Source organism: Notolepis coatsorum (assembly GCF_963971535.1).
Source record: "Notolepis coatsorum genome assembly, chromosome: 2".
NCBI lineage: Eukaryota > Metazoa > Chordata > Actinopteri > Aulopiformes > Paralepididae > Notolepis > Notolepis coatsorum.
Window position 1 is genome coordinate 58,856,770 of NC_140166.1, and position 22,714 is coordinate 58,879,483.

The following is a 22,714-nucleotide window of genomic DNA, read 5'->3' on the forward strand; positions in this document are numbered from 1 at the left end:
GGCTTGTTTAGATATTTACACAAGTGAAAGTTTAGCACAAGTAACAAAGCCATTCATGAGATCACATTGACTGTGGTAAAAGCGGTTTCATTGCACACACTCACTTTAAACACTCACCTTTAACACATTGAGTGCCAGCGACGATATTTCTCGTTAGTTCATGCCGACCGTTGAGTGCCAGCGACGATAAATCTCGCTTTTCTTTTTAAATTAGCGATTTTAATTCATATTTCATCAATCTAGTCTCACGTTAGTGCTGCAAACTCTCTCTGAGCTCTATTGGGAAAATACCGCCCCCTATCGTCTCTCCCTGTTGTACTGCACCCCTTTGGAATAGATTGAATGAAACACATGGGGGGGGGGGAATCCTGCTTCCTCATTTTACTTCTCGGGCAAGTCAGCCGAGAGGATCGGATTCATTGCCGAGCCCCAAAACAGCGTGGAATACATATTTCCAGTACCCAGCGTTGGATAAATAAACGCTATCGATATTTGGAATGGCGATCAGGAACATCTGATCTGAGGTAAGGAATCTATTTTACCAGTCTTAGGATAATCAGAACTTTTTTCACAGAGATATCAACGTGTGCCCTATATGTGTGTGTGCGCGTGTGTGTGTGTGCTGATCAGGAAATGAGAGAATCGATTTTTCAGCTCGCTTCTATAGCGTGCATAAGTACACATATACTATCGATAATCTAGCGTTTATTTGAAAACGATTCATAAATAGGCCGAAAAATTACAATGTTTTTTGTGTATTCCAGAATATTCCAGTAAAGGGCGATTATCACAGAATCTTTATATTTTCCTGAAACAAAAAAAAACAAGCATTTTTCAAAATGGTATAAAACGGAAATGAACCGATTAAAAAACAATCCGCTTCGACAATGTTGACTGCAAACAAGTCATTGATAAGCGACGGCCAGATTAGACACATAGCCATCATTTAAGACATAGTTTATGCGTTTGCAAATATGAGAGCTCTGTCATTGAAGTGGACACTGGCATACGGAGGCTTTTAGCGCTCCCCATGGCTGGCAATCAATGTGTTAACATTCATTAGACACTTTAGACACTTTAAACACGTTTTAACACTACACCATTGTATCTATTTATTACTAAAAGATTTGCATTTTTGCATTTGTTTTGCATTTTGTACTTTAGTTTGTATATTATATATTTTGTATAGTGTTTGGTCTTTATTTATTTTTATTTATTTATTTTTTACTGTATGAAGCACAACCCCGGGGGTTTCATACAGAACCAAGCATGTCACTGTAATGTACCTTATATATGTGACAAATAAAACAAAACTTGAAAACTTCAAGAATCAAGAATCAAGATTCAAGAGGTTTATTTGTCATATACATACCAGGGCATACAGTGAAATGTGGGTGGCCATGCCTGCATCGATTGTGCAATAATACAATAGTAAAATAGAAAAAAAAATGTAAAATAAAAACAGGTAAGACATAAGAAGTGCATGATAAAAATAGAAATGCTAAATTCCTGAGAAGGCACTGGGTCCTATGTACACTACTATATACAATATACAATTTTAACTCTGTCATTACGCTATACTTATTATATCTAAACTATACTATATACAAGAACCACATCGGTTCTACCTTAAAGTGGCTTTTTTATTCCTCATTCCTTTAAAGTGACTTTTCCATTTTGTAGTGATTGTTTGAAGTGATAGTTTAAAGCGGTAGCAGCAGCGTGTGTGTTGTTGAAACCTGAGCGAACCTTCTTGATGCCCATCTCGAAGGCCTGCTTGGCCAGGGGCCCGGGGCCGTCCACCGTCTTCCCGTCGTCGTCGGGCCCCCAGCTGGCGCTGTAGATGTCTATGTAGTCGGGTCGGATCCCCAGAGCCTTGGCCTCCACGATGTCCGTCACGTCCCCGTCCAGCATCCGGATCCCTGCAGCGCAACACAAGACACACGGCGGGGGGCTGAGTCCTGTGGGCGTCCAACGTCTGTCCGGGGGGGGGGGCTCTCGAGGTGCACAGTGCCCTGTAATTACAACATCGTGTTGCCTTTTCATCCCCTCCCTCCCTCTCTCTCTCTCTCTCTCTCTCTCACCCCCATGTTTCCTGTCATTTTCAACTGTACTGTCGAATAAAGGAAAAATGCCCTTAAAATGTATCATAATTTTATTTTATTTTTAAGTCTGGTGGACAGACATTGGAATGATTGGCGTCGCTATGGTGACAGAACACACTTGCGGTAACTACGAGACGACCTGGCGTTCGCTGAGTGTGTGTGTGTGTGTGTATGTGTGTGTGTATGTGTGTGTGTGTGTGTGTGTGTGTGTGTGTGTGTGTGTGTGTGTGTGTGTGTGTGTGTGTGTGTGTGTGTGTGTGTGTGTACTGTGGGGGTTCTATTTGACAAGACTGAAGCAGAATTTATACTTGAATGTGAAAGTGTGTAACCGGAGCGCCACTGGGGGTGTAGCGGGTCCTGGTGTAGGCCATCGTGTTGCATTTTCCATCCCCTCTCTCTCTCTCTCTCTCTCTCTCTCTCTCTCTCTCTCTCTCTCTCTCTCTCTCTCTCTCTCTCTCTCTCTCTCTCTCTCTCTCTCTCTCTCTCTCTCTCTCTCTCTCTCTCCTCTCTCTCTCTCTCTCTCTCTCTCTCTCTCTCTCTCTCTCTCTCTCTCTCCCCCCCATGTTTCCTGTCGTTTTCAACTGTACTGTTGAATAAAGGAAAAATGCCCTTAAAAGTATCATACATTTTTTTTTTTTTTTTTTTTTTAGTCTGGCACACAGACATTGGAATGATTGGCGTCGCTATGGTGACAGAACACACTCACGCGGTAACTATGAGACGACCTGGCGTTCGCCACTCCCTCCCTCCCTCACTCACTCACTCACTCACTCACTCACTCACTCACTCACTCACTCACTCACTCACCAACTCACTCACTCACTCACTCACTCACTCACTCACTCACTCACTCACCCACTCCCTCACTCACTCACTCACTCACTCACTCACTCACTCACTCACTCACTCACCCACTCCCCTCCGGCAATCATTACAGTTTTTCTCAATTGCTTTGGTGCATTTCTCTGATCAGAATTAAAGTTCTCATAACTGTTAGTTCAACCTCCACAACATTTTGTAATTTGTGCACATCATAGTAGCAGTTTCTCATTCCTCCGAACAAATTGCAAATGCTTTTGGACATGCATCAATTGCTTTCATACAATTCTCTGCTGTTTTATAACATTATCATTTGCTTAGGTCATCTCAGTCAAAATGAACTATACTTATGACTGCTGAATAGTCATTCCCTATAAAACTAATAGTCCTCATTTCATTGCTTGAGTCATTACATACTAATATGTTGAACTAGTTGTCAAAATCTGTCAAGCAAATTATATACATTTCTTTATAATTTTTCCCCTGAATGGAGCTGGATGCCAGGGAATCGCTGCACACATTCATATATGTTGATGAGACGGGTTTCAATCTGGCAAAAGGTAGAAGGCGTGGAAGGAATCGCATTGGACAGAGAGCAACCACTGATGTCCCAGGTCAACGAGGAGGGAATATTACAATGTGTGCAGCCATCTCAGAAAACGGCGTCCTCACCCATATGCCCCGCATTGGTCCATACAACACACAACATCTGCTGACTTTTTTAGACACTCTTTACAGGGACATAATCCCTGAGAATGAGAGGGGTCTAAATGGCGACCATCTGACCAAGTACGTTGTTGTATGGGATAATGTGCGTTTTCACCACGCAATTCTGGTCACACAGTGGTTTGCAGCACATGAAAGGATGCTGGTGGAATATCTCCCTCCCTACTCCCCATTCCTGAATCCAATAGCCAGACAGACAGGAACGTCTGGATGTGAATGAATGATTTACAGTACTGTGTATGTTGTATGTTCCAATTCAGTTCCAATATGTACTGCAATATTGTTTACAGTTGTGCACAGCTCTACCCAAAGGCCAAAGGGTGTTTCTTATGTTTGTTGTAAATTAGTTTGTATTTTTCTTTTGCACAATGCTGTGAACAAATTAAAATTGCAAAGAGCATATGCAGTAAAAAATGTGAAACATACGTGTCTTGTACTCATTTACCTCACTAAATACAGCAATGTGTAACTGTAGATTTCAAATGGCTGTGCAAATAGTGTATAGTGCTGTCTTGAGCATTTTCAGGTAGTGTCACCAAGATCTGACTTTTTTTGCATTGGAAAACACTTACAGAGTGAACTGTCATAACGAAAACATGACAAAGCCATTTGACTATCTTGTTTATAAACAATGGTGTCAGGACTTTTCATTTTGATGACAGTGACACTTTCATTGACATGAATACTTGCTTTTGAGGAATGAATTATCCATTTTGAGCAAGTGACACGCTTCTGCAGGTTATCACCTAGGTTTTGTAGTTTGTACTAATTGTTTTGAGAAATGCACTAACAGTTATGAGAACTTTAATTCTGATCAGAGAAATGCACCAAAGCAATTGAGAAAAACTGTAAGACGCCCTCTTTGTCTGGTGACAATATAATTATAAGTGGACTGCATTTATATAGCGCTTTTATCCAAAGCGACTTACAAGTTCAACATTCACGACAGAGGCGACCACGCGAGGTGCCAACCTGCTCATCGGGGGCAGTTAGGGGTTAAGTGTCTCGCTCAAGGACATTTCGACACGCTGCCCGGGAGGAGCCAGAATCAAACCGGGAACCGTCTGATTACCAGATGACCGCTCTACCTCCTGAGCCACTGTCGCACCCACATTATAGCTATAGTCAAGTCAAGTCAATTTTATTTGTATAGCACATTTCCAGCAGTGGCGGCCGGTGGGTGCTTCGCCACTAGGGGCGCTATACCAAACATTTTGCAAACATACTTGTACAGTACCACGCAACAGACTCATGGCAAGACGTGAGCGATTCGACTCACGCTCACGGCAATGAATCGGCTCTTATGAACGAGTCGCTCAGCTGTTACTACAACAACACACAACCAGTCAAATAAAATATAGTCTAGACTCTAATTCACAACTTGAAACACAATATATAAATAGAAAAGTTAGAAACAAAACTCGCCCCGTCTCCAAACACAGGCAGATCTCTCCCTCTCTCCTTCTCTCTCTCACACACAGCGCGACGTGGAATCGATTCGTTACACAATCAGACCTATTATATACCAAGAATAACTTCAGTATGAGTACAGGGCTGTACACATATTTTGCACATTGTTAAACGAGCCAAGGCTAGCTATTAAACTATCGATATGAATCGAAAATCTGGGACCCTGATGTAAACAAGACAAACGTCTTTCTCTGGTCTGCATCCCCTTAACAATTGTGTGTATTGAGCTGTACTGTATTGTACCCATTCTGCAATCTGTTAATAAAGTTTTCATTCATTCATTCATTCAAACATAGACGATATTGAACAAGCCATAATCCACATATTTTCAATCCGAGAGAGCTGCAGTAGTTAAATCAATGAGCCATCGACACAGTCAGTGTGGTAACGTTATTATTGCATCCAAGATTGATACACGGCTGGCTAGGCAGTTGGTAGTCATAGTCTTGTGTTATAAAATAAATAAACAATCAGCAATGTCTCGCTTCATGAATGGCCAGCAGTAGCCTAACAGTACTGCTCCTAAAAAAAACTATTTCAAACGTTAACGTTAACCACAGAGAGAGAGAGAGAGAGAGAGAGAGAGAGAGAGAGAGAGAGAGAGAGAGAGAGAGAGAGAGAGAGAGAGAGAGAGAGAGAGAGCGAGAGAGAGAGAGACTCACTGTTTAGTTGACACGTCCAGGGCTTGCCTTGATAAAGTGTATAATCCACTGTCCACTGTGTCCAGACTGCATCCGCCATATAGCTTGTTAGCCAAGTGTTAGCTTGTTAGCAGTTAGCAGCACCACAACACAAGTACTTCATTCCTTTGTCCATTTCCGCTCGAACAGACTGCAAACTACCTGGCGTTCTATCGCCATGCTCTAAGACAAACTCTAACCTTAACCAACTTTGAAAGAGTGCCTAAGCTTAACAGTCTAAAGAACTTGCAGTCACGGCACGCTCTAAGACAAACAACCTAGGACCAACCTAGAAACCAACGTAGGAATAAGCTAGAATTGGAACATTAGAAATTGGATTCGGCCAATCAGAGATCGTCTCTGTGAAATTCTGCTACGGAAAAAAATACTGGCGTCGGCCAATCAGAGAGCGTCTCCGCGAAATGCGGCTACAGAAATTCTTGACGCTACTGGCTAGACCGCTTCAAATCGCGCCCGGATTCCAACATAATAGTCATATTTCAACGCACAACGCGTTATGCACTGATTGGCTGTGACGGATACAGCGATCAAACTGTGACGCGCACTCAGAGCGCTATCGCGTCTAGCCTGGGCGAGAAATACGAAAAAAAAAAAAGAACGTGATGTCACTTCCTGCTCAGGAAAACGAGTGTTTTTTATTTGAGATAAATACTTTATATTGTGCATTGGAAATACAAACACTTGGAAATACAAACATACTTAAAATGAGTAAATATTATTCATTTTAAACATGTTTATATTATTTATAGGGCTATAAAACAAAAAACGAAAAAGTTTTATTTTCTTCTTCTCTGATTTAACAGCAGCTGGCAGCAGGTGGGTCGGCGCCCTTGCGCCCCTAGTGGCAGAGCCGCCACTGATTTCCAGGCACCAAAGTGCTTCACAGGCAGGTTGATAAAAACAAAATAATATGATGCAAGATATAAGATTAAAACACAGTAAAGCAATGAAAGTAATAAAAACAGGTATAGGATAGAAGGGCCAGGGGTCTAGTACTGGGCGGCCCGTACGCTGAGGGGGAGGCTGTTCCACAGTCTAGGCGCTGCGGTGGAGAAAGCTCTGTCTCCCCTAGTCTTGAGCCTAGTTCTAGGCACCACCAATAGCAGCTGGTCAGCTGATCTGAGGGATCGGTGGGGGGTGTGGCGGTGCAGGAGTTCGGACAGATAGGGAGGAGCCGTGCCATTTAGTGATTTAAAAACATTTAGGGCTAATTTAAAATCTATTCTAAAATGAACAGGTAGCCAGTGGAGCGAGGCCAAAACTGGGCTGATCATGTGGTCATGTTTTTTTGTTTTGGTGAGGAGGCGTTCTGCACCAGTTGCGTTCTGCACCAGCTGTAGGCGGCGGAGCAGGGATTTGTCGATGCCTGTGTAGAGGGCATTGCAGTAGTCGAGGCGAGTGGTGACAAAGGCATGTATCACTATAGCTATAGAGGGACTTATTATAATAACAATTTCTCCAGACCGCTCTTGGCAGAGCCTGAGGTGATGCCAGCAATAGCACCCCCTGTACCCACACATCGAACCAAAATAAGAAATATAAACAAAGTGCAGTACCAAGAGGGGCTATTTTGCCTAGAGGAGTTGCAGAGTGTACCTTTAAAGTCAGTTATGCCTGTGTGCACCTATATAGGGAGGTGTAGTGGTTACGTCATTGTTGTTTCCAGCCGGTCCACCTTGCTTGAAATTGCAATGTATTTCCAATGGACACATCGACACAGATAAATCATCTCGTTTAAAACAAATAAAGCATGAACATTGGCATCGTGTACCTTTCTGTGTGTATTCATCCACAATCTATAGCTCAACATGAAACAATTAGCAATGAATCGTAAAATAATTACGTATAATTGTATTTCAACCAAAAATGCTTAAACAATAATGTTAGTGATAGAAGGGAACTTATTTTGTGCAAAAATGGAAAGCTTGCCAATGTTCATGAGGCAGAATTGTTACAATAGCCGATAATACATTTTCCCAATGATAAATCCCTATACGAGTGGACCGTGCGGGAAACTAAAGTGACGTCAGACTACACAAATCAAATAAAATAAAATAAAATGTATTTGTAAGGCCCGACAACACACGTTAATGTCCCCATGGGCCGGACACGTCTTCTTTAAACAAGTCAAGAAGAAACATCACAATAAATCAAGACACCTCCCTATTACTCTGTGCACTCTACTCCGTGAGTAAGGACATATTTAAACTACTTTGTCAAGTAGTTTGACAATGTTTACCCAGTGAGCTACACAGGGAATGGAACCTCTAACCCTGTCCGTATGAGTGCCTTGCTCTACCCACTGAGCTACACAGGGAATGGAACCTCTAACACTGTCTGTATGAGTGCCTTGCTCTACCCACTGAGCTACACAGGGAATGGAACCTCTAACACTGTCTGTATGAGTGCCTTGCTCTACCCACTGAGCTACACAGGAAATGGAACCCCTAACCCTGGCAGTATGAGTGCCTTGCTCTACCCACTGAGCTACACAGGGAATGGAACCCCTAACCCTGACAGTATTAGTGCCTTGCTCTACCCACTGACCTACACAGGGATTGGAACCTCTAACCCTGTCCGTATTAGTGCCTTGCTCTACCCACTGAGCTACACAGGGAATGGAACCCCTAACCTTGGCAGGATTAGTGCCTTGCTCTATCCACTGAGCTACACAGGGAATGAAACCCCTAACCTTGGCAGGATTAGTGCCTTGCTCTACCCACTGAGCTACACAGGGAATGTTAGTGCCTTGCTCTACCCACTGAACTACACAGGGAATGGAACCCCTAACCTTGGCAGGATTAATGCCCTGCTCTACCCACTGGGCCACACAGGACCACATGGCAGAGACATACGACTCTTAACGACACGGATCACACGTACAGGTCTAAATATAAAACGGTAAATAGACTATTTCTCAGCCGAAGTGAACTCTTACCTTTTTCCCCCTCATTTGATGTTTTAAACACTTTCCTGGAAAATGCTGCAAATCAATGGATCTCTTTAAGGCCCTGCTCGCCCTACAAGCTCCATTTCATAGCTAAATTGATTTCAGGGTTTCCCGAAATAGAGCCGAGCAAACAGATTTCACATGGCCATTCCCCCGGTGGGGCCATTGAGTCATGTATATATGCATACGGCTAATTATGGGCCCTGAGCTGGGCCGCGCGTGCGGAGGAGGCCGGGATCGCCTCAAGCAGAGCCTGTCCGGGATGGGGGGGATGGGGGGGGCTGTGAAGTCAGATCAGGCACAATCTGTCTAAACAACATTTGCTTTGGCCTCGAGCCACAGCCCCGTCGTCCCTCTCTCTCTCTCTCCCACCTAACTAACACACAGGAGGAATACCAAGGTGGGAGATAATCAGCGTTTTTTTTTAATGAAGATATTACTCTGATCGAGGGCCTTCGGGCACACGGGGCCCCTGCTATAGTTGAATGTAAATGACTTCAATGCGCTGTTTTTCGAGCTCGACAAAGAAGAGAGAAGATGAGGAAGAGGCTTCGGGTTGTTTCTGGGCGCTTAAGGGAAACACTGATGTTTGTTGAGTGTCTCCTGATGAGCTCTGGGAGAGGAGGCATTAAGAGGAGAGATCTATTCTCTCTCTGCCGTCTCCCTCTCCCCTCTCTCTCTCCCTTCTCCCTCTCTCTCTCTTTCTCCTTGTCTCTCAGTATCTCTCCTCTCTTCGGTTCTCTCCATCTGTCAACGTTTCCCCTCTCTGTCAAAGCATTCTCTCTCTCTCTCTCTCTCTCTCTCCATCTCTCCTTCTCTCGTTCTCTCTCTCCGTCTCTCGCTGTCTGTCGGAGTATCCTCTGGTGGCTGTCTGAGTCTAGATTAGAATACAGTTAGCGTTCCTCAGACAGCACGATGCGATGCTGTCTCTCTGGCAGGAGGAGAAGGATGAGATGTGCAGGAAATGGCTGTTTGACAATCCGAGGGCATCTTTCCCCGACACACTTGTGGGGGGAAATACAATTTCACAGATCAAATGAAGTTTGAAAACCTCTTAAAAAAGATCTCAGGATCCATCAAATCCCACTCTTCCATTATAAAAGCTGACATTTCGTCGTTAGGAGAGGGGAAAACACAGCAGCCTGAACGTGCTGCAAAGAATGACACGCTTTTAAAGCTTTTTATTTTCTTTTATCTTGTATTTCTTCCACTGATCACAATCATCTCCGGTTTGCTGGCTGAAGCCAGTATGTTGACAATACAGGTTGGTAGTGATTGTCTAGTAGCCCAGTTGTTAGTTAATTTTTTACTTTCAATATTGTGGATTCAGGTTTAAATCCTGGTCGGAATAGTTTGTGTTCTTGTTGTGTGGCTGTAGGGGTTCCATTCCCATTCATTTAGTAATTTAGCTGAAACGCTTTTATCCAAAGCGACTTACAAGTTCTGTACGACAAGTCATCAGGAAGGGTACAACTCTATCAGCTGAGTAACAATGTTCATCAAAGTGTTGAGTGCTACAGTGTAGGTTAGTTTATTAGGACAAGTGCACGACAGTAAGGTTAGTTAGGGTTAGACATTTTTTATTTATTTAGATTATTTCAGATAATGGTTGAAGAAGTGCGTCTTTAGTCGACGGCGAAAGATTGGACGGGTTTCGGCTGTCCTAACTGGGGTGGGTAGTTCGTTCCACCATTGTGGGGCAAGGACTGAGAAAAGGCGGCTTCTCCTTGATGACCCTCCCGGATACGCTCCTGTGCAGCTCCAGCTAGGGCTCCAACTCTCAACACATTGTTTGCAGCGTGACACGCTGTAGTGAGAATAACAGCCCCGGGCTCCCAGAGGAACATGCAAACAACATAAACGAGCTAACCTGCAAGCTGCTGCTACTACAAAACAAATGTCTGAAATGGACCCACTACAGCACTCACTGCCCCTCAGGTAATCAATTACTTCCCTTGTAGAAGAAGTCAGTCTTTATTTCGGCAGCGCTAGCGGGGAATAATTGAAATCGTGCCTCGAGGAGGAGAGGGGACGGCGAGGGCCGCTGGATGGAGGAATGTGACAAGAGCCACATGGGAGCTGCGTTCACTGGAAACACTTTTCTCATTAGGGAAGCCTCAACACGAAGAGGGGGGGGACTTCACAGAGCTCACCTCCTTCACACACCCCCCCCCCCCCCCCACCCCCACCCTCTTCATGGGATTAAGCAGAACAATCCACCCTAAAACGTTTTATTTTATCTGGATGAATAAATTCTTGGGAGTTTGCCGGAGGATCATTTTGTGGACTTATAGATCCTCCGTAGCCCCGACAATAAATGTCTCACTGGAGGAAAAGTTAAAAACAGTCTGAGGCGTTTCTTTAACCCTTTCACTACCGCCGTACCAAAGGGTTAACCCTTTCACTGCGACAATACGGAAGGTTAACCCTTTCACTGCCACACAACACAGAGGTTTAACCCGTTCACAACCACACTACAGAAGGTTAACCCTTTCACTACCACACTACAGACGGTTAAGGTGTGAGAGGTGAGTGCCACCGGTCTGTAGTCATTGAGACATGTTGGGGAGGGTTTCTTCGGTACAGGGATGATGGTAGACATCTTGAAGCAGGCAGGGACCACTGACTCCGCCAGGGATTGATTAAATATGGCGGTGAACACAGGGGCTAGCTGGTTGGCACAGGACTTAAGTATGCGTCCTGTTATACCATCTGGGCCAGCAGCTAATAACGGTAACGGCGTTATTAAGATTGGAAGAGTAATCCGTTAGATTACTCGTTACTGAAAAAACTAACGCCGTTAGTGACGCCGTTATTTATAACGCCGTTATTCCCATCACTGGTTACAATTATATTTCAAACTGGCACTTCATGTCAAAAAGGTTGCTGACCCCTGGTCTACACCCATGGGTGAAACACTATTCTTCCTGGGGTCCGAACACATAACTTACAACATTGGAGTAATACAAAAAAATTATAAAAACATAAGAAACACTTTAGCTCAAGTACATTCTCAATATCTTAAAAATCTCAACACAAAAAGGCTCCAACCACAAATACAATACTAACTAAATAAATGGCACAACGACTAAATTGGGACGGGGAGTAAACAGAGAAAATCGGAGAAAGAGAGATACAAAAAAAAATTAAAATACAAAAAAAAAATGTTGTTGCTGATAATCATTATTTTCACAGGTATACAATTCCAGTATGCAGCAGGTCTATACATTACGGTTCTCTTAAGTTCTCTTAAGTGCATTGATTCGGTTTGCTCGGGACTCGGTCTCGACATGGTATCTCTCGACCCTCCCACCGTCTGAGATAAAGAGAATAACTCCGGCTTTGTGTGACACACATGGGAGAAACTCAAACTTCCCTCGTCGAAGTCGGTGTTTAATTTCAGAAGCGACAGTGGAGAATAATTTGAAGTAGCGCCTTGGGGAGGAGGACTGTGAGAGAGCCGCTGGGCGGAGAGAGGAATGTGACAGCAGCCACTTGAAACACTTTTCTCATTAGGAAAACCTCGACATGACGAGAGGAGAAAGCACTTCACCTCCCCCACACAACCCCCACCCGTCTTTATGGAATCAAAGAGAAGAATCCACCCTAAGAAACAAGTCACATATACGGTAGGCCATACGCTCCCTTTGTTGAATAATATTGATCATAATACGTACTGTGTTGACAGTAATATGTCCACATACCCTGATAAACCAACACGACCTGGGTGCCGTCAGATCATCCACCAAGTCTGTCTCTTATTCCCTGTGTCGTGGAAAAGAAGGCGCTCGGTCAAACCATCTTGGTCGATGCAAATGCATTTGCTAAAACATGGTAAATCAAATATGAATTAGTTTAGGAGTTTGGTAGAGGACTCAATGGTTCTCTGGCCAGGAGAATTGAGTCAACGACCCTGACCTCTTCTGTGAGGTCACCTTATAACGTATTCTGACACAAAGGGGGGGGGGGGGGGGGGGCAGGTAGGAGAAAGGCCTGTGAAAGATTCAAGATTCAAGAGGTTTATTTGTCACATACATACCAGGGCATACAGTGAAATGCGGGTGGCCATGCCCGCTTTGATTGTGCAATAATAAAATAGACATAATAAACAGGTAATAAAATAGGCATGATACAATAGACATGTTAAAGTCCTGAGATAATGCAATAAAATGTTAGCTATGAATTAAGGCACTGGGCACACTGTACACTACTATACAATATACAGTTTTTACTCTATATCCTTATGCTATACTTGCTATTTCTAAACCAGGGGTAGGCAACCCTAGGCACGCGTGCCTGCATAGGCACGCGGGGGCATTTTCATAGACACAGGGGGCAGCATAAAAAAAATGAAAAAAAATATTATAATTTTTTATTTATTTTTTTGCTTTGAAATATTATAGTGAAATATTTTGCACTGTTGTCGCATTTATCTTGTTGAAATCCTCCCACAGGTTCTTTTTACTACCACATATTTAATTGAGACTCTTTATTTGTTTATTATTTCAATTTAGCTGGAAATACATTGAATGAATTAATTTTTTTATTTTATTTTTTTTTCAGTGGGATTAATCAACACATTTTATTATTTATTTTTCTATTTCATTGAACATTGCACATGTTAAAAGCCATTTTTTTTCTCAAAATGTGAGTATTACCAAGTCAACTTATGTTCTTAAAACAATGACAATAAACATAGTTTTATTAGGTTGAAATAATGTGGTTGTGTACAAATTTTTCTGTTAACTTATTATGGATTGAAAACTGAAAACCTTAATGCACAGTAATTGAACTCAATATTTTTAAGTTCTGGTAACTTATTATTATTTTTTTTTACAGTGTAGTCTTGCGATCAATGAAAACATATTTACACGATATACCTCACATTCACCCTCCATTCACATCCTGGTGTTCTCCTGGTGTTCTCCATTAGGCCTGTAGGTGGAGCTATGACAGCACACATACAGTACACACACCGATGGTGTGTGATGTGTCCAAAAACGAATGGGCAAATGTGAGTGAAATGGTCGTACTGTATGCAGCTGTTTGTCTGCATTGCATCCCCCCCCCCCCCCAACTCAGATTTAGGGTTGATACAACCATCATAATAATATTGTTAATAATAACAATAACAATAATGATGTAATAATGTAAAAATTATAATTAAAAAGATATTACGATGCATGGAATATTGTTGAGGCACACTAGTTACAACTATATTTCAAACAGGCACTCCATGTCAAAAAGGTTGCTGACCCCTGTTCTAAACTATACTATACAAGAACCACATCAGTTATTTCCTTAAAGGGACTTTTCTATTTTATGGGGTTTGTCCTTCCTTAACTATGACTTTTAGAGCTCTCTTCCTCAATTAATAGTCAAAAGAAATGTATTGTAACAATATTACAACATTTCCTAGTAGATAATAAAAGTATACTTATCACCGAATGAATCTCTAGCAACCCCACCGACTGACACTCGTTTAAGAGAAGAACCAACGTCATCTTAGATTCTATCTGACTCAGGGTCAAGGAGTTAGGCGTCAGAGGGGAAAGGCTTTGGAACAGAGGTAGTTAGCAGCTAGTCAAATCTCCTCACTGTCAAGCTCATTTCTTTAGAAACGTGATTGGGTTCATTAATTCTCACTGGGGCTAAAGACGAACCCTTTAATCTGAGGCTTGATCAGACGTCCTGTACTGGAATCCCTGGAGACGGTAGGTAATGCCTCTGCTTAGACGGACGGTTTAATCCGATGCCTATATTGACTAAGGGTCTAACGTTCATCCATGGCCACATTACACAACACAAACGGCAGCTTCCCCTTGCAGCTGCAACGTGTCCTTGTTTACTATATGAACATTTGTTATTAAGATATATTTAATCCGGAGTTTGGCCCAATGTCTGGAGTAACTCCATCTGGTGGAGAGCTTCGTAGGGTGGTCGGACAGTAACCAGCTCAACGTCAGCAAGACCAAGGAGCTGGTGGTGGACTACCGGAGAGGCAGGAAGGGTCCCCCTTCTCCCATAATCCTCGGAGGGGAGGAGGTAGAGATGGTGGAGTCCTACAAGTTCCTTGGAGTTCACCTGAACAAAAAACTCGACTGGTCGGACAACACTGAGGCCCTCTACAGGAAGGGACAGAGTAGGCTGTTCTTCCTGAGGAGACCCAGGTCGTTCTACGTGTGCAACCGACTGCTGCTATCTTTCCACCAGTCGGTTGTAGCCAGCGTCCTCTTTTTTGCTGTGGTGTGCTGGGGGGGCAACATCAGCTCGAGGGACTCCAGCAAGCTGAACAAGCTGGTGAAGAAGGCTAGCTCCGTAGTGGGTGGTGAGCTGGATAACCTAGAGGTGGTGGCTGAGAGGAGGATGAGGAAAAAGCTAGACGCCATCCTGGAGAACCCCTCTCACCCCCTCTACACAGTAAATTTCGCAGAGTACATTTTACTCAAGCCGAGTACATTTTACTCAGTTTGAGTAAAAGGTTCTCAGTTTGAGTAAAATTTACTCTGCGAAGTTTACTGTGTACGAGGAGCTAGCTAGAATGAAGAGCACGTTCAGCCTAAGACTCATCCCCCCCCCCGACACACCACAAACCGCCTGGGCCGGTCCTTTATACCGGCAGCCATCAGGCTCTACGACAAAGGGCTCGGGCGGCCGGCTCTGCTGCCAGAACTATCACTGTCACAACTCGGGACTTGAGAACTAGAGACTCATATCACCGTACTGACTATCTTGTATTTTTCACTAGAGACTCATATCACTGGACTCTCCCATCACTGGACTATCTTGTGTTTGTACTTTTTATATTACTATATTGCATTTGTATCTATACTTTAAGTGTATCTATAGTGTATATAGATACTGGACTGTATAGGACTGTGAAGCTATGCATCCCCCACCCTGTACCCCCCCCCCCCCCATGCTGCTTTGACACCCGAATTTCCCCAAGGGGATCAATAAAGGATCATCTTATCTTATCCCATAGACATAGAACTAGAAGGGCATTCTGGATGAACCGAACGGCCTACCAGTATGTGGCCAATCAGATACTTTTCTTAAAAAGGATTTCTATCTCTTTAATCAACACAGGGCCCGGGCGATGCAGCGCGCCCGGAGTAGATGAAGGGAAAGCAAAGACGCGGTTTGCATGGGAAAATCCACTTAAAACAGAATTCACATATATAATTCCCATTGTCTCAGACAGTTCAATCAATATTTGTGAACATGAATGGTCCTCCAGCTGAATAGCAGAGAACAAAGGCTCCGCGATGTCATCAAGGGACAAAATCCCACAGCTGCTCCGTAGACATTGAATAATGGAATTACTTTATTTGTCCTTTGCACATTATTGACATTGTACGAGTTTAGAGTGCAACCAAATTAAGATGGCATCTAACCAGAGTGCAAGGAAGCAGTAAAGTGCATTGCTGTATACAGTATAACATGTCAATGGAGAATATATGACAAAGCTATGGAGTAAATAGGCTAAGCTAATGTACAGTATGTACAGTATTATTATATACAGTGGTACAAGTATTAATATACAATGGTAATAAACCCGTCTAGCCAGTGGTTTAACTGATATTAGTAGGTATGGACATATATAGAGATTTAGGCTACGTTTAGACGGAGAGAGTCTGAACAGAAACCGCAAAAGTCGTCTTGCGGTTTTTTAAGCAAGCCTAGTAATAGACACAATATTTCTGACACTGTGAATACATTCACTGAGGTCCATAGATGTACCTAGATACAGTTAGAAGCACCGATCACACTAGAGGAACTCAAGAAGGCCATATCCGAAATGAAAAATGGTAAGGCTCCTGGAAGAGACGGTATCCCATCGGAAATGTACCTTTCTTGTTGGGACATAATTGGACCCTTATTACTAAATATGATCTTATACTCAGTCAAGGAGGGAAGCTTCCATAAACACGACAATATTGCACTCATTTCAGTCCTTCTCAAAAAAGACAAAGACCCCACCGAGTGCGGTAGTTACAGACCCTTAAGCCTCCTCGGAACCGATGTCAAACTGTACTCTAAGGTATTAGCCATCAGATTACAAAAGCATATGACGTCTTTAGTTCATCCGGACCAAACTGGCTTCATAAGAGGTCGCCTGATCAATGATAACATAAGACGAATACTGCACGTACTACTGTAGATGCAGACAAAGAAGACACCATACCTAAGGCGATGCTGTCCCTGGATGCTATGAAAGCCTTTGACAGGCTGGAATGGTCGTTTCTATGGGCAGTATTAGAAAGGATGGGGTTAGGAAAAGGATTCATTGATATGATTAAAGTATTATACAAAGACCCATCGGCCATGATTACAACAGGTACATTCATCTCCAAAATCTTTCCGGTATCACGCTCAGCCAGACAGGGTTGCCCTCTTAGTCCCGGACTATTCGATCTATCATTAGAACCTTTAGCACAATATATAAGATAATCCCAATCCATAGAACCAATCGTAATCAAGGGCACACAACATAAAATTAGTTTATATGCGGATGACGTAATATTGTTCATGCAAAGCCCCAACACCACATTGCCTCATCTACTCAAGCTGATAGAGAACTTTGGTGATTTATCGGGATTTAAAATAAATTGGCCGAAGTCGGCTTTCCTTCCACTTAACACCCATGCAAAAAAAGACACAACCCTCCCAGGTGCGATACCCATGGTAAAACATTTTAGATGCTTGGGTGTGGAAATATTTCCCACCATAAGACAAACGGTGAAGCACAATTACACAAAAATACAGAACAAAATCAAAGACGACCTGGACAGGTGGGCAAAACTTAAAAACTCAGTACAGGCAAGGGTATCAATAGTTAAGATGGATGTACTACCAAGAATCAACTTCATCAGCTCAATGCTACCGTTACCCCCTCCAGAGGGCTACTGGAAAAGATTACACTCCTCCACATACAAATTTATTTGGAATAACAAACCACATCGCATAAAAAGATCCACCGCACAGAGAAATAAAGCAGACGGTGGCATGGCAGTTCCAGATTTTTTCCAATATTTTAAGGCTTACACATTAAGACCATTGACAATATGGTTTGATCCCCAGGCTTTGGTATCCTGGAGAGAATTGGAAGAAAACATAGTAGCCCCACAGAGACTGAAGGACATAGCACACACTAAACTTCCAATCAAGCACTGTGAGCGGAAATTTGGCCCCATAATTACCCATGCAATCCGAACATGGCGGGAAACACAAAAGAAATATCCTAACCCTCAAAAATGGCATAATCACACTCCCATATTCAATAACAATGCACTCTTAATGGAAAAACGTCCTATAAGATTCCCTATATGGGAAGAGCAAGGCATACACTCATTAGGGGATATTTTTAATAACCAGGGCTTTTGTAGTTATGGAGAAATATGCACAAAGTTTAACCTCACCGAGTCCACATGGCTTTTTTACATACAGTTACGCCTATGTTTGAGGTCTCACAGTGTTCCATTAGACATACCAGGTGAACACCACAGATACCACAAATTCTTCTATGAAAGAGAAACATTGAGAGGTTTTGTATCAGGTTTTTATTATCAATTACTAACGTCCTCGTATGAAACCCTCCAACTAGACACTGTCTGGAGGAGGGATATACCAGACCTGGAAAGTGACTTTGATTGGCAAGAAGCATGGGCAAATGTCCGTCTTACATCAAGGAACCCGGACCATCAACAAATCAATCTTAACTATATTCACAGGACATACTTGACTCCTATAAGACTGAACAGAATGGGCCTGAAACAAGACTCAAAATGCACCCAATGTACAAATGGAGACGAAGGGACATTTATGCACATGTATTGGGACTGCCCACCAGTTAAGGCATTCTGGAAAGATGTGACCCATCAATTATCAAAACTTGTATCTTGGAATATACCAGTACACCCCTCTGTATTGCTTTTGAATGATGTTTTTGAGTTTGCAGTAAATCCACAGCTAAAGAGATTGGTTTTATCGGGTATCACAGTAGCTAAAAAACTGATCGCATCACGCTGGTTTCAACCGGAAAAAATTTGCCGGAAAGTTTGGTCTCTTACATATCTCGATGTGATTTATCAAGAAATATCTACAGCAAGAATTCTGGGTCTCAACGAATCCAAAATGTCAATGTGGTTAGAAGTGGTAGAGAGAATAAAAGCTAGCTTATAATGGTAGTGTCTGGTTAGGAGTGAGGGATAATGGAGGTACTATCCAAGGAGGGGTCCGGGAGGGGGGGGTTCGAGCTGGAGCATATGTGTGTAGGGTTTTAGAAAATAGGTATTAGGGGTATATCCTGTATAAGGCATTTGTATAATTGTTAATTTCGTTGGATATACACTGTATACGGTAAAATATTATTATAGACTTTTTTTTTGTCTTCTGTTTCTGTACTTGCATGTAATTTAGCCACCTTGACTGTTAGTTTCATTATGCATTGTGTGTTGAGTACTGACTTTTAATAATTTCTGTTTTGCAATAATAAAAAAAAAAAAAAAAAAAAAATGTACCTAGATACCAAGAATATGCAAATATCCCTTGTAGAAGTGGAGCAATATTCCATTTACCTAGGTATACATTTTATGCGGATTTTCACCTGGGGTGGAACATTGATAACTGTGTGGTAATGAGTCTGCATGTGTACGCTGGGTAGTGGGAACAACATTATTTTTTTTTAAGTCAGCTGGAGTTTCCAGAGGACTGTGAACTTAGTGACACAGAGGGGGAGCGCAGAGTGTGTGGAATGAGGAAGTGGAACGCTGGAGTCTTGGGATTGCCATTTTACCTCCAGACAGGAAGCATTGTGAACACCCAGGGAACGTTGTAAGAAAACCAGTATTTGTTTTGTCACCAGACCAACCAATTATGAATGTAGCACGAGTGAGATGAGCTTTAAGGATTTTATTGTTCAGTATCGAGTTTAAAAAGTGTGAGAGTGTATAGGGCTGCATACTGCGGCATTCTTAGGAAATGGCGATTGTTATACGTGACAGATATGTTGAATAGGGTTATTTCTGTTGATAGGATGCTTAATTTAACGTCCGCACGTCGCAGCACATTTGCCCTCGTTTGACGGCGTCCTGCTGTTTTAGTGTCTCTGAACCAATACATCGGTTGAAAGCTAAGATGGCCGACGTTCGATTGACACCCTACTTGACCTATTACGTGCTTCCAATTTCAAAGAGCCAACGAGCGTCAGTTTCGAAAAAGTTACCACCTCCGGTTTTGCCTCCCGGTGACCGGACCAATCAGCTGTGACGGTGAAAATGATTGACCATTTTTGTAGCCAATGAAATTCTGGAAACGACGATACCACACTTGAGCGATGTTTCCCAGGATATATAGAGACTAGTTCGACATCTGCTGACGCGCATTACTTCATTGGTGCAAATGGCCATTTTGGATAAACATACCTATACATACCATTAGAAAAACATGTGTCAAACACACATTTTCCGTGGTATTGTTATCAACTTTGGACCTGTACGAGATAAGACTTCAGGCTATGGGCCCATTGTGTTTTCCAGCTCATACCTCTCAGCTGGAACCTGTAAGAGGCATCTGTTTGCAAAATAATTCAGACAGAAGTAAAACAAATTAATTAATTCATTAATTCATTAATAAAAAAAACATCCAGACTCATGCATGTGCTATAAATGGTTCAAGAATAGCTTTCAATTTACTTTGGGTATGCAATCGACAGGCATTTTAATGCTAGATTTGCAGGACTGTTATGAGATTAAATACGATTTCATAAGAAGTTCATAGCAGAAATGCACTTAGTTAACGTTTAAGGTGTAAATCCTAAATTTTGTGAGTTTGAATCACATTGATATTTTTTGTTAATTAACATTCCCTCTATGACATGTTTAATGTTTTGTAATAAGAGCAGTTTTAAACGACTACTTCTAGTTGATTTAGTAACCATGGCACCAAATCTACAAATGCTGAAAAGATGCAAAGATACACGGCTAGTACTGTTTATTTAGTTTAAAGAGTGTGGTGGAATGACTTAAGAGGAAAATGAAACTAATGTACTAATACTAATGTACCTTATTGAAACAAAATAAGGACAGTGAGCCCATCAATGGACATTGAAACAAAGAGACACAAATGCACTATAAGGACATTTTTTAATATTAGTATTCGTAATATTTGTGTAATTTCTTTGAACATTTCATCTGTGTTCTGTTTCAGGGGAACTGTGGTACAAGCCTTGGGACCCTACCCACGGGGACTAGCCTTGGGACCCGTCGTGTGGTACAAGCCTTGAGACCCGTCGTGTGGTGACTAGCCTTGGGACCCGTTGTGCGCGGTGACTAGCCTTGGGACCCGTTGTGCGCGGTGACTAGCCTTGGGACCCGTCGTGCGCGGTGACTAGCCTTGGGACCCGTCGTGCGCGGTGACTAGCCTTGGGACCCGTTGTGCGCGGTGACTAGCCTTGGGACCCATCGTGCGCGGTGACTAGGCTTGGGACCCGTCGTGCGCGGTGACTAGCCTTGGGACCCGTTGTGCGCGGTGACTAGCCTTGGGACCCATCGTGCGCGGTGACTAGCCTTGGGACCCGTCGTGCGCGGTGACTAGCCTTGGGACCCGTCGTGCGCGGTGACTAGCCTTGGGACCCGTCGGGCACGGTGACTAGCCTTGGGACCCGTCGGGCACGGTGACTAGCCTTGGGACCCGTCGTGCGCGGTGACTAGCCTTGGGACCCGTCGGGCGCGGTGACTAGCCTTGGGACCCATCGTGCGCGGTGACTAGCCTCGGGACCCGTCGCGCGTTGTGCATGATGCGCTGCCTTGCACATGCTTTTTTACTCATACAATGAAGCCGGGAGCTTATTAATTTCACAGACGAGAGGGAAAAGAATAAGCCGCTGTACAGACAGAAGCCCACGTGGGTGCAGGCGCTGCGTGGAGATCCTTTCACTGATCGTAAGGGAAGCTTTCTCTCACTGCACCCCGTGTGACTGACCGAGATACAGTACATGTAGATGAAATATAAAACCACAACACAGCTCTATAGGAAGACCGTCTGAAATCCACCGCGGCTAATGGTTCCTTCTGACTGCATCGTGAGGAAGTGGCAGAAGTGAATAAAATAATAAAGAACAATAGAGAGAATCAGGGCTGGGGTTGGGTACCGAACTCTGTACTTTTAAGAATAAATGGTGCATTTATATAATGCTTCTTTTATCCAAAGCGCTTTACAATTTCATTCCTCACATTTCACTCATTCACACACAGACGGTGGAGGCGACCATGCAAGGTGCCGACCTGCTCATTGGGAGCAGTTAGGGGTTAAGTGGCTTCTCCCAGGAGAACCGGGAATTGAACCGGGAACCTTCTGCTCTACCTCCTGAGCCACTGTTTTTTACCTGCGTTACCGATTCACACTAGATCAATCAGTACCACATTTCGGTACCTTTACATGTTTAGTATAGAGTGTAATATAGTAGACAAGAGGGAGCCTTTTCCACAAATATATATATATTACTGTGTACTGTATATTACTGTAAGACCAGACGAGTTCAGAGGAGTTTGATCATATTTATTTGCACCTAAATGATGTGCTGGTGCACCTAAATGAAAAAGTTAGGCGCACTGGTGCAACCAATGTCAAAAGTTAGTCTGGAGCCCTGGGCCAGATAATGTTGATACTAATACCGAATTCAGGAACCGGTACAGGTACCGATATATCGGTTCAAATGTGAACGGTACCAAACCCTAATCAGGGCTACAAATGAACACTCATGTTGACTGTCTGTCAAGGTGTAGTACTTTTCTGTCATCTTGTTCTTTTCTTGGTCTCTTGAGTCTGTTGCATATTTATGCCTAAATTTAAAATGTTTACTACCCTCTAAGGATTTTCAAAAGATGCACCGCATAAGTTTCTCCTCCACCTGATCTGAAATTAATGATTTGCTAACTGCA

The 22,714-nt window shown here is 43.0% G+C and overlaps 1 protein-coding gene across 1 annotated transcript in view; it reads right to left on the reverse strand.

Moving 5' to 3' along the window:
• pcsk6 (proprotein convertase subtilisin/kexin type 6) overlaps positions 1-22,714 on the reverse strand; it is a gene marked incomplete at its 5' end in the record, with an annotated part of 408,343 nt that overhangs the window by 308,177 nt on the left and 77,452 nt on the right. Inside the window, 1 exon segment of the mRNA XM_084308170.1 lies at positions 1,750-1,922. Within this exon segment, the coding sequence (XP_084164296.1) occupies positions 1,750-1,922 (173 nt within the window).